The 12082-nt window shown below is 56.6% G+C and overlaps 1 protein-coding gene across 1 annotated transcript in view; it reads left to right on the top strand.

The window, feature by feature from the left end:
* Nucleotides 1–12082, top strand: part of GRAMD1B (GRAM domain containing 1B) — a 152222-nt gene that overhangs the window by 123542 nt on the left and 16598 nt on the right. Inside the window, exons 8-14 of the mRNA XM_054175975.1 lie at nucleotides 3624–3708; nucleotides 5203–5306; nucleotides 6112–6207; nucleotides 6631–6711; nucleotides 8374–8489; nucleotides 9667–9823; nucleotides 11328–11517. Coding sequence (XP_054031950.1) covers nucleotides 3624–3708; nucleotides 5203–5306; nucleotides 6112–6207; nucleotides 6631–6711; nucleotides 8374–8489; nucleotides 9667–9823; nucleotides 11328–11517 — 829 coding nt within the window. The remainder of the gene's footprint in view (nucleotides 1–3623; nucleotides 3709–5202; nucleotides 5307–6111; nucleotides 6208–6630; nucleotides 6712–8373; nucleotides 8490–9666; nucleotides 9824–11327; nucleotides 11518–12082) is intronic.

The raw sequence follows: 12082 nt of genomic DNA, 5'->3' as shown, positions 1-12082 counted from the left end.
TTGGTGGAGTTTTTCTTAGCTTGGGGTTTTTTTTGGTGTTTGAGCTGTGTGTGCCCAGCAGCTTAGGAAGAGTGAGGATTTTCCTGCAGTGTGCTCCTACCACAGGCTCAGCATCACAGCTGAGCAGCACTGCTCTCACAGTGTGGAGGTTTACTCTCTGTTTGTACACTTGAGTGAGGGCTGGAGAGGCTGGGGGCCAAGGGCAAAGGGGTTCAGGGAGTTCCAGTGCTCCAAACAATCTTCCTGGGAGCTGAAGGAGTTAGTTTTCTGGAGCCTTGCCCTCCACTTCCAAAGGGACCTAAGGAGTGAAGCCCAGGGAGCCCTGAGCCTCGGGGGGGTGCTCAGAGGTAGGTGTGGATGTGCAAGTCAGGGGAGGCTGCTTGCTCAGAGCTCTGCTCTTCAGGCTGCTCTCTGCTCTTCAGGCTGCTCTCTGCTCTTCAGGCTGCTCTCCCCTTGTGCCTCCCCCAGCACACTCTGTCCAGCAACTTTCCATTACAGGAAACATCTGCTGGGAGGCAGGGCTGAGCCTGGGTTACTGCAGGGCATTGGCCGCCAGCGTTACCCAGCTCCAGTCACTGCAAGCATGTGTGAGGCACTTGGGTGTCTGCCTCCCATGAGAAACCTTAACAGAGACTGGAGCTGCCTTGCAGAGCAGAGGAGGACTAGAGAGGAGAGCCTGAGGCAGGCACTGAAGGGGTGACTGCTCTGCTGCCTTCAAAGAGGAGACAAATCCCAACCAAAGAGCTCTTTGAGTCTCTGAGTGCTTTGCTGTCCTTGCCCAGCCCTGGAAACCTCGGCCAGACCTGCTCCTGTGGGCTGCTGCTGCTGCTGGGAGCTATTTCAGTGGCTGCCCAGGGCACTGGGCCTGGGTCAGGAGCTGCAGAAGCCTCTCAGCCCTGCCTGGGACTGCTCAGGCTCTTGGCACGTCTGCAGCGCTCTGGAAGGGATGCCCGCAGCGAGAGGCTGGTGAGACTGGAGCAGAGGAGCACAGAGGCTGCCCACCAGCAAGCTCACCCCAATGAGCCAGCTCTGTCCATGTCCTCTGGAGGGCAGATCCTCTCTCAGATCTCCAGAGGCTGCTGGGGGAGACGACCTGAGTGTGAGTGGGAAAGTAGGGGAAGGCAGCTCGAGTCCTGCCCAGCTGCTGTGTCTCCTTCGGCTTTGAATCTAAACAAGAAGCAGTGACAGCAGGAACAGGAAAAGCAGAGTCTGGGGGAGAGCACAGGGAGCTGTGCAAGTGCTGAGGAACACCATGGATTCCTTGCTGGAGTGTGGGGCTCTCTGGGATCTTGTGCTGGATCAGGAACTGCCACGTCTGCTGTGGGACCTGGAGGGGTTTGCTGACCTACCACAAGCAAGTGTCAGCCGTGGATGGGATGAAATTCCAGCTGTGAGTGTCTCTAAAGGGAGCTCTGTGTCCCCCTGACAGAAGCATCTGCTCCAGAGCAGGCTTTGGACAGGTCAGGACCTCCCTGACTGCAGGGAAGGAGGGGGGAGCACTGCTCCACATGGAGACCGTAGTGCTGGGTTGGGTTGCTGGGATGCTTTGAACCCAAAGCTCTGATCCTGCCTCCCTTCCCATCCTCTCTGCTTGTCCCAGGAAATCCTTGGGGTTGGGCTCTTGCTGGAGCCCATCTCTGACCCAGACCTTTTGCAGATGTTCAGGCTGGGACTGTGGTGAGTAACATTCCTGTTGGTGTCAGCAGGTCTCATTCTGAAGCAGGAGACCTTCCTTTGGGCCCCCAGGGCTGGAGCACATCTCTGAAGGGCTGAGTTGGTGGCCAACTGATTTCTTTCTAGTGAGGAAGAGGAAATGCTTTTGGGGACAGGAGGCTGTCTGGGTTTCCTTCTGGGATCTGATGGCATTTGAGGCTAATGCTACATGAATTCCATGTTCCTCACACCCCTGTGACCCCACCAGCACCTTCCCAAGCAGGAGCTACCTTCTATAATGGTTTTGGGGACCCTTGCTCTGAGCTGTACTCACCCTTGTGCTTGGGAGCTTGTGTTGTGCAGCTGGAAGAGGTTAGCAGAGGGTTGCTGAGAAGAACTGAAGATGGGAAGGGAGAAGGTTGTAGCTCAGGTTGCTTCACCTTCCCTGCAGCTGTGGGAGAAAGAAGATGACTTGGGAGATGGGAGATGGGAGATGCAGGCTTCCTGGGGTTGCACCTGCCTCTGTTTTGGTGAACTCTGCTTTCAAAGGATGTTTTGAGCATGGGCATGGTGTGAGGAGGTGGTCTAAGGTGGACAGACAGCTCAGAGAACACCAGAGAGAAGCCAGCTCCTGCTCTCCCTCCAGCCAACAGCATCTTTGTCTCTGAGGTCTTCTATGAGGCCAAGTGTCTGCAGTTTAAGAGCACAACGTGGTTGAGACCCTGCAAGAGCCTCCTGAGCCCCACCAAAGTGTTTGCACTGCACCAGTCAGTGGCTGCATGTACACTGCTGCCAGGTGGAGCTCTTGCTGGGGAGAGGACTGAGGGTGGCTGCAGTGCTTCTGAGTGGAGCTCTTGGTGAGGAGAGGACTGAGGGTGGCTGCAGTGCTCCTGAGTGGAGCTCTTGGTGGGGAGAGGACTGAGGGTGGCTGCAGTGCTCCTGAGTGGAGCTCTTGGTGGGGAGAGGAATGAGGGTGGCTGCAGTCCTCCTGAGTGGAGCTCTTGCTGGGGAGAGGACTGAGGGTGGCTGCAGTGCTCCTGAGTGGAGCTCTTGGTGGGGAGAGGAATGAGGGTGGCTGCAGTGCTCCTGAGTGGAGCTCTTGGTGGGGAGAGGACTGAGGGTGGCTGCAGTGCTCCTGAGTGGAGCTCTTGGTGGGGAGAGGACTGAGGGTGGCTGCAGTGCTCCTGAGTGGAGCTCTTGGTGAGGAGAGGACTGAGGGTGGTTGCAGTGCTCCTGAGTGGAGCTCTTGGTGGGGAGAGGGAGGAGGATGATTCAGTTGCTGGGGAGAGGGAGGAGGATGATTCAGTTGCTGGGGAGAGGGAGGAGGGTGACTGCAGTTGCTGGGGAGAGGGAGGAGGGTGACTGCAGTTGCTGGGGAGAGGGAGGAGGATGATTCAGTTGCTGGGGAGAGGGAGGAGGGTGACTGCAGTTGCTGGGGAGAGGGAGGAGGGTGGCTGCAGTTGCTGGGGAGAGGAAGGATGGTGACTGCAGTTGCTGAGGAGAGGAAGGAGTGTGTCTGCACTATTGCTGAGCTCCTGCTGGCAGAGAGAGCTCAGGTTGCCCTGGCAGGGCTGCAGCTGCCCTGAGGTGCCTGAGGGGCTGCTGTGCTGCCGTGGCAGAGCTGGGGGCGGGTGGCTGATGCAGTGCAGGCACAGCAGGTGTCCTGCCAGTCCCTGTACAGTCAAGAGAGTTCTGCAGCCACAGCAATAGTGGTTGGCTACCCAGCAGTTGTGGGCATAGCCCTCCTACTCTGTACTTGCTCTTCCAGGTCAGGTTCTCCTCCTCTCCTCACTTGGTGCACTGAATCCCAGACGCTCCCATCTGTGCCTGCTGTGATGGGAGCTCCTGGCCTCCTGCTCTGCAAATGCTTCTGACCCCCCTTCTCCTGCCCCAGGCCTTCCTCCTCTCCCACTCCAGTTCCCTGCCCTCCTGCCTGCCCCTGTCTTGACCAGGCCCTCTGTTCCTTGCAGGTCTTGAGTCCAACCTACAAACAGCGGAATGAGGACTTCAGGAAGCTCTTCAAGCAGCTCCCGGACACGGAGCGCCTCATCGTGGGTAAGGCCAGCCCCTGGGGGCCTGCTCTGCTCTGCTCTCCTCTGCTCTGCTCTCCTCTCCTCTGCTCTCCTCTCCTCTGCTCTCCTCTGCTCTGCTCTCCTCTGCTCTGCTCTCCTCTGCTCTGCTCTCCTCTGCTCTCCTCTGCTCTGCTCTGCTGGGCCACCTGCATGCAGCTGCTTCTGCTTCTCCAAACAGATTGCCACCCAGGAGCAGTCCTGTGCACAGGTGGAATTCCTCCTCACCATTGCTAATGGGTTTCACTGCGCAGAGCCAGGGGGTGGCAGGGCTTGGAAGGGGCCTCTGGAGATCATGGAGTCCAGCCCCCCCTGGCAAGGCATGGCCCCCTGGAGATGGGGAAGGAACACATCCAGGCAGGTTTGGAATGGCTCCAGAGATGGAGACTCCATCACCTCTCTGGGCAGCCTGCTCCAGGGCTCTGCCACCCTTCAGCTCCAGAAGATCCTCCTCATGATCAGCTGAGCTTCTGATGTTCAGTCTGTGCCCACTGCCCCTTGTGCTGCCCCTGGGCACCACTGAACACAGCCTGGCCCCATCCTCCTGACCCCCACCCTTGGAGTATTGATCAGCATTGATCAGATCCCCCTCTCCATGCTAAACAGCCCCAACTCTCTCAGCCTTTCCTCCTCACAGAGCTGTTTCAGTCCCCTCTGTCCCCTCCAGTCTCTGCAGCCCTTTGCTGTGCCCTCTCCAGCAAGTCTCTGTCCCTCTTGCACCGGGGAGCCCAGAAGTGGATGCAAGGCCCCAGATGTGGCCTCAGCAGGGCAGAGCAGAGAGGAGTTCTGTTTCAGGGAGAGCAATGCTGATTTGCATCAGCTGCAGCTGTGTGCCCTCAGACTTGCAGGAGCACCTTTTCCCCCACAGTGCTCCCCCAAGCCCAGCAGTGTGTTGCTGTTTGAGCTCTTCCCTCCTCTGGGCAGGGTTGCAGTGCCTCAACATGCACACCACTGAGCTTCCCTTTTGCCTAACCTCCCTGCTGCTCCCTGCTCACACACAACTGCCCTGCCCATGGCTGCTGGGGCTGAGGAGTGGCTGCCCAGTGCCCTGCATCTGCTCTTTTGTCTTCTGTAAGTGGTGATCTCATCCCATGCTGTTGGAGCAGGCACCCCCTAGGAGAGGAACAGGCATTGTGAAGGATGCTTCAGCTGGGAGAGGAATGAACAGTGGCACCAGGAAGGTGAAAAGGAAAGGCAGGTTACAGTCTGGACATAGCATCTGGGCTGCTGCAGAATGAGAGCTAATAAGGGCAAGCTCAGTCAGTGAGAGACTGGCTGTGACATGCCCTGGGGAGCAACCAGAACCTAGTGGACAGAGCAGCAGCTGTGGCTCAGCTCCTCCTGGCCCTGCCTTTGACTTTGTGCAGGATCCTGTTGAGCAGCTTCTGCTCTGCCTGCTGCTGCTGCTTGTGCTCTCCTTTATGCTGTGCTGGCTTCTGGTTTTGCTGCTGCTGAGTGATGATCTGTTGTCCACCCACAGATTACTCATGTGCTCTACAAAGAGACATTCTCCTGCAGGGCCGCCTCTACCTCTCTGAAAACTGGATCTGCTTTTACAGCAACATCTTCCGTTGGGAGACTCTGGTAAGGCTGTCCCCGTGCCTCAGAGAGCCACACAGTGGCTTGGGTTGGAAGGGACCTCCAAGATCAGCCAGTTCCAACCCCCCTGCCATGGGCAGGGACACCTCCCACCAGCACAGGCTGCTCAAGGCCTCATCCAGCCTGGCCTTGAACACCTCCAGGCAGGGCACAGCCACAGCCTCCCTGGGCAGCCTGTGCCAGAGTCTCCCCAGCCTCACTCTAAACAATTTCTTCCTCATCTCCAGTCTCAATCTCCCCTCTCCCAGCTCAAAGCCATTGTTCCTCATCCTGGCACTCCCAGCCCTTGTCCAAAGTCCCTCCCCAGCTCTCCTGGAGCCTTTCAGGTACTGGAAGGTTGCTCTGAGGTCTCCCTGGAGCTTTCTCTTCACAGTATCACAGTATCACAGTAACGAAGGTTGGAAGAGACCCCAAGGATCATCAAGTCCAACCTGTTCTCCAGGCTGAACAGCCCCAACTCTCCCAGCCTGTCCCCACAGGGGAGGTTCTGAAGCCCTCTGACCATCTTGGTGGCCTGGCCTCCTCCAGCAATTTGATGTCCTCCTTGCACTTCCCAGGTTGCTCAAAGCCTCATCCAGCCTGGTCTTAAACACCGCCAGGGCTGAGACGTCCACAGCCTCTCTGGGCCACCCTTGGCAGTGTCTCACCACCCTCACAGCAGACAACTTCCCCATGCTGGGGTGCTTGCTGGTGCAGCTGTGAGAGCCTCTTTCCCTTGTCCCTCTCACCAAGTGTCTCTCTTTGCCTGTGCTCTCCTCCTGCCTCGCCCCTGCTGCCCGGCCGGCCGCAGCTGACCGTTCGCTTGAAGGACATCTGCTCCATGACCAAGGAGAAGACAGCAAGGCTCATCCCTAATGCCATCCAAGTTTGCACTGACACTGAAAAGGTACTGCCTTCAAGCCTCCCCCCTTCTGGGGCCACCCTCTGTGGCTCTCAGAGGCAGGGCAGTGTCTGCTCCGAGGTAGCTTGTGCTGCCTGGGGCCTGGGAGGGGGCAGAGGGATGGGTGCAGAGCTGCTGCAGACCCTGGGACACAGGTAGCTCACATGGGGGGGTGGGGGCAGGTAGAAGATGCAGGTTGCATGGCAGCACATCTCTTAACAGCTGCTCCTGTGCTCACTGCCTTAGGTGAGAGGCACTCAGCCTCCCAGTGATGAGACCTCCAGGAGCTTCAGGCTGTGCTGAAGAGCTGAGCAGCTGCACTGTGTGGCTTGCTGAGAGCTCCTGTGGACACCAGCTGGGGAGTGACCCAAGCAGGCTTCTCCCTTCTCCTTTTCTGAACTGATTGTCTCTCCATCTCTCCCCATTCAGCACTTTTTTACTTCCTTTGGGGCTCGAGACAGGACCTACATGATGATGTTCAGACTCTGGCAGAATGCCCTCCTGGACAAGGTACAGAGACCAGCAGCTCAGTCTTGGGGTGGGGTGAAAGGGGGGGTTTCAGACACCTGCAGAGGCATGGTACCTGTGTTTGGGCAGAGCAGGTACAGGACTGCAGCTGCAATTCCCTCTTCTTCCCTGGAATTCTGTCAGTGTGCACTTAGCAAATGCCACTTTGCCTCTGCTGAGATGGAATCATAGAGTGGTTTGGGTTGGAAGGGACTTTAGAGGTCATCTAGTTCCAAGCTCCCTGCCATGGGCAGGGCTGTGTAGAAGCATGCACCTGAGGAAGGCCTTTTGAGGTCCATTGTTCAGGTGGAACAGGCCAGGTGAGAGCAGTTCACAATGCAGCACAGAGAGCTCAGTGCACTCTGGGGAATTCTGTGCTTCAGAGGTGCAGAGGTCGAGGCAGAGCAGCAAAAGATCATGAGGAGGTGTGGGGGTTGGAGAGGGTTTCTGGAGCTCATCCAGTCCAACCCCCCTGCCAAGGCAGGGCACACAGGAACACATCCAGGTGGGGTTGGAAAGTCTCCAGAGCAGGAGACTCCACCACATCTCTGGGCAGCCTGCTCCAGGGCTCCAGCACCCTTCAGTTAAAGAAGTCTTTCCTCATCTTTAGTTCAGGGCATCCCAAAAGCAGAGGAGAACAGTGGGGGGTGTGCAGTGCAGTGGGTAAGGGCTGGTTGGGTTGGATTTCCAAGTGGAGCAGGGCTGTGCACCTGCTGTGCCAGGGGCCCCATCTGTCCTATTTGATCCTAGAAGCAGATCCCAGGAGCATTCCTGGCCTCCCTGCAGGAGCAAGGCTCAGGAGCTGATGGTAGAGTGCTGCAGGCATTTCAAGAAGCTCTGGCTTGAGTTCATCCCCTCCTGGAGGCTCAAGTAATCACACCCCCAGAATACTCTGTCCTGAGAGTCAGGGTGGTGTTCAGTATGCAGCAGGATCCCTTTGCAGAGGGCAGCTTCTCTTGCTCCCATGTGCTGTCATTTAATCAGCCTTTGGAAGCTCCTGACAAAATTCACTGCCCTTGCTTTCAAGGTCAGAGCAAATGGGAGCTGAGAGGTGGAGTGATAAAGGCAGGCAACACTTCCTGAGCTCTTCTTCCAAACGTGGGATCCATGCCTGGCAAGAGAGAAGTAGGGAGAACCTGGCCCACATTTGCTGATAAGACATGGGGGTTGGAGTGTGTGTGGGAAAGAAGGGCAAACAGAGTTAAGACATCTCTAAGGTTCCTTCCCACCTCCAATCCTGCAGCCATTCTGGTGTCCCCAGCATAGGAAGCACACAGAGCTGTTGGAGAGAGGCCAGAGGAGGCCACAGAGATGAGCCAAGGGCTGGAGCACTGAGGCCAGGCTGAGGGAGCTGGGGGTGTTCAACCCAGAGAAAAGAAGGCTCCAGGGGGACCTCAGAGCTGCCTTCCAGTACCTGAAGGGATCCTGCAGGAAGGCTGCAGAGGGACTTCTCATGAGGATGTCTGGAGCCAGGCCAAGGGGGGATGGTTTGAAGCTGAGGGACAGCAGGGTTAGAGTGGAGCTAAGGAAGAAGTTCTTCAGTACCAGGGTGGTGAGACTCTGGTACAGGCTGCCCAGGGAGGCTGTGGCTGCCTCCTCCCTGGAGGTGTTCAAGGCCAGCTGATGGTGTTTTGTGTTCCTGCTGTCCTCTGCTCCCTCCTTTAGCCTCTCTGTCCAAAGGAGCTCTGGCACTTTGTCCACCAGTGCTATGGGAATGAGCTGGGTCTGACCAGTGATGATGAAGACTATGTGCCTCCTGATGATGACTTCAACACAATGGGGTGAGTGAGGAGGGCTAAACTCCTGCCTGTGATGAAGAAAAGGTGGCCTCAGGAGAGTAAGAATCATGATGCATTGCATGCCTCAAACTGCTCAGTGTCCCTGGTGAGAGATTGAAGGTTGTGGCCAAGTGTTTGCCCTTAAATGTGAGTGTTTAAAGGGCTGAAGGGGTTCCATTTCCTCCTGGAAGTCAGTGGGGCCCAAAATGCTTCTGCTTGCTGCTAATGCTTGTAAATCATAGAACCACAGAACCCACCAGGTTGGAAAAGACCTCAGAGATCATCAAGTCCAACCTAGCACCTAATCCCTAACACCATCTAATCAACTAAACCATGGCTCCAAGTGCCACATCCAATCCCCTCTTGAACACCTCCAGGGATGGGGACTCCACCACCTTCCTGGGCAGCACATCCCAAGAGCCAATCTCTCTTGCTGGGAAGAATTTCTTCCTCACAACCAGCCTGAACCTCCCCTGGCACAGCTTGAGACTGTGTCCTCTTGTTCTGGTGCTGCCTGCCTGGGAGAAGAGCCCAACCCCCAGCTGGCTATAGCCTCCCTTCAGGCAGTTGCAGAGAGCAAGAAGGTCTCCCCTGAGCCTCCTCTTCTGCAGGCTAAGCAACCCCAGCTCCCTCAGCCTCTCCTCCCAGGGCTGTGCTCCAGACCCCTCCCCAGCCTCCTTGCCCTTCTCTGGACACCTTCAAGTCTCTCAATGTCCTTCTTGAGCTGAGGAGCCCAGAACTGGACACAGGACTCCAGGGGTGGCCTCAGCAGTGCTGAGCACAGGGCACAAGGACTTCCCTGCTCCTGCTGGCCACACTCTGCCTGATGCAGGCCAGGCTGCCCTTGGCCTTCCTGGCCCCCTGGGCACCCTGCTGGCTCCTGTTCAGCTGCTGTCCACCAGTACCCCCAGGTCCCTTTCTGCCTGGCTGCTCTCCAGCCACTCCAACCCCAGCCCAAGCATCCCAGTGGGAAGGGCAGGCAGCGTGTTAGGTGGCCAGGAGGAGCTGAAGGTTCTCCCTGTGTGTAGGAACCCTTGGAAGGTTTGGGCTTATGATCTTCCCTGCAGGGAGCCATTTCAGTGGAAGCTTGATGGAAGTGTTTTTACTTGCTCTGTGTGTCCAGCTGTAGCTGTTCTGAGAGGTGTAAACATAAACCCCTCTGTTCTCTGTGGCGTCTCAGCTACTGTGAAGAGATCCCTGTGGAAGAGAATGAAGTCAACGACAGCTCCTCCAAAAGCAGCATGGAGGCCAAGCCAGAAGCCAGCCCTCAGCTGCCAAAGAAATCTGTCACTGCCAGCACCTTGACATCCACAGGAAGCAGTGAAGCTCCAGCCTCGGTGAGTGGCTGCCTCGTGGCACACTGAGCCTGGGGATGAGCAAGAAGTTCTTCACAGAGAGGGTGGAGGGACACTGGAGCAGGTGACCCAGGGAGGCTGTGGCTGCCTCCTCCCTGGAGGTGTCCAAGGTCAGCTTGGATGAGGCCTTGAGCAAGTTAATCAAGACTAGATCTGGTGCCCCCAACACAAGAAGGACGTGGAACTGTTGGAGAGGTTCCAGAGGAAGCCACCAAGATGATCAGAGGCTGGAGAGCCTCCCCTGTGGGGACAGGCTGGGAGAGCTGGGGCTGTGCAGCCTGGAGAAGAGAAGGCTCCAGGGAGACCTTAGAGCAACTTTCCAGTACCTGAAGGGCTCCAGGAGAGCTGGGGAGGGACTTTGGACAAGGGCTGGGAGTGCCAGGCTGAGGAACAATGGCTTTGAGCTGGGAGAGAGGAGATTGAGACTGGAGAGGAGGAAGAAATTGTTGTGAGTGAGGCTGGGGAGAGCCTGGCACAGGCTGCCCAGGGAGGCTGTGGCTGTGCCCTGCCTGGAGGTGTTCAAGCCCCTAACATTCTGTGACTCAGCCACAGACTCTGATCCTTCCATCTGGAATTTCTTCAGGCCTAGACCAATTACTTGTGAAGTAACAAATTGCCTCAGTCTCATAGAATCCTACAATGGGTTGGGTTGGAAGGGACCTCAAAGCTCAGCCAGCTCCAACCCCCTGCCATGGGCAGGGACCCCTCCCACCAGCACAGCTTGCTCAAGGCCTCACCCAGCCTGGCCTTGAACACCTCCAGGTGTTTCCAGGGCATTCTCTGTTGTCCCCAGGCTACAGAAATCCTGCTTAGTGTTCACTTATCTTGGGCTGGCTTCCAGCAGCCTGGAATAGTTGAAGTCCATAAAGATCCACTGCCTCTCCTGGGCAGCTGTTCTGGTGGTTAATGTGCTCCTGTTAGAGAGCAACCAAAAGAAACCAACCCCAGAATCATTTTCAGGATGAAGTCTTCTGGTTCCAGTGAGTTTCTTCTAGCCTCTAGTGCTGAGCATGCCACTTGAGCAGGGAGCAGAGTGTGCCTGTCCTCAGCTGCAACTGCATTTTCCTTTCCATACCTGTAGGTGAAAGGAGTCCTGAAGGTAAAAGGCTTCTAAGTTCTTCTCTGCTTTCAGCCATAGAGTCATGGAGTCAGCCAGGCTGGAAAAGACCTCTTAAGATCAGCAAGTCCAATCTGCTACCCAACACCTCCATGGCCACTAGAACATGGCCCAGAGTGCCACATCTACTTGTTCCTTGAACACCTCCAGGGCCTGTGACTCCCCCACCTCCTAGAATGGTTTGGGTTGAAAGGGACCTTAAAAGGATCATCCAGTTCCAACCAGCCTGCCACAGGGACACCTCCCACCAGCCCAGCTTGCTCAAGGCCTCATCCAGCCTGGCCTTGAACCCCTCCAGGGAGGGGGCAGCCACGTCCCTGTGTTGCCAGGGGCTGATCTTGCCCTTGTTGTGCTCTCTCCTTGCTGCAGTTTGATGGAGTGCTGCCAGAAGAGGAGGAGGCAGTGGCAGAGAGTCCTGTGGAAAAAGACCTTGGCATTGCCAATATCATGGGAGAGAAGATTGAGATCATTGGCCCTGTCACCTCCCCTTCCCTAGACTTCAATGACAATGAAGACATCCCCACTGAGCTCAGTGACTCCTCAGAGACCCATGATGAAGGTATGTGGGGCAGGGTTGTTCCAGCAGAGTTGTTTTCAGCCTTCTCTCATCCTTACCAGTGAGGGACTGGAGAGGCTAATACTGAATTTAGTTTCAGTTCAGGAGATGCAAAGAATTCCCCTCTTGGGCTGCAGAAGGTGGATGTGGAGGGTGGGGATAACCTGTGTAGCTCAGGAGACCTCCTGATCCTGGCCTGCATCCAAAGCAGTGTGGCCAAAGATGGAGAGAGGGGGTCCTGCCCCTCTGCTGTGCTGAGACCTCACCTGCAGGGCTGTGTCCAGCTCTGGAGTTCTCAACACAAGAGAGACCTGGAGCTGATGGAGAGGGTCCAGAGGAGGCCATGAAGATGGTCACAGGGCTGGAGAACCTCTGCTATGGGAACAGGCTGGGAGAGTTGGGGCTGGGAGAGTTGGGGCCTGGAGAAGAGGAAGCTCCAGGGAGACCTTGGGGCAGCAGTGTCTGAAGGGGACCTACAGGAAGTCTGGGGAGGGGCTGTTGCCAAGGGCTTGTGGAGATAGGATGAGAGGCAATGGTTTGGAAGTGGAGCAGGAGAGATTTAGGTTGG

This window comes from Dryobates pubescens, chromosome 34 (assembly GCF_014839835.1).
Source record: "Dryobates pubescens isolate bDryPub1 chromosome 34, bDryPub1.pri, whole genome shotgun sequence".
Taxonomy (NCBI): domain Eukaryota; kingdom Metazoa; phylum Chordata; class Aves; order Piciformes; family Picidae; genus Dryobates; species Dryobates pubescens.
The sequence above is the reverse complement of the archived record's forward strand: the minus strand, read 5'-3'. Positions and strand labels throughout refer to the sequence as shown.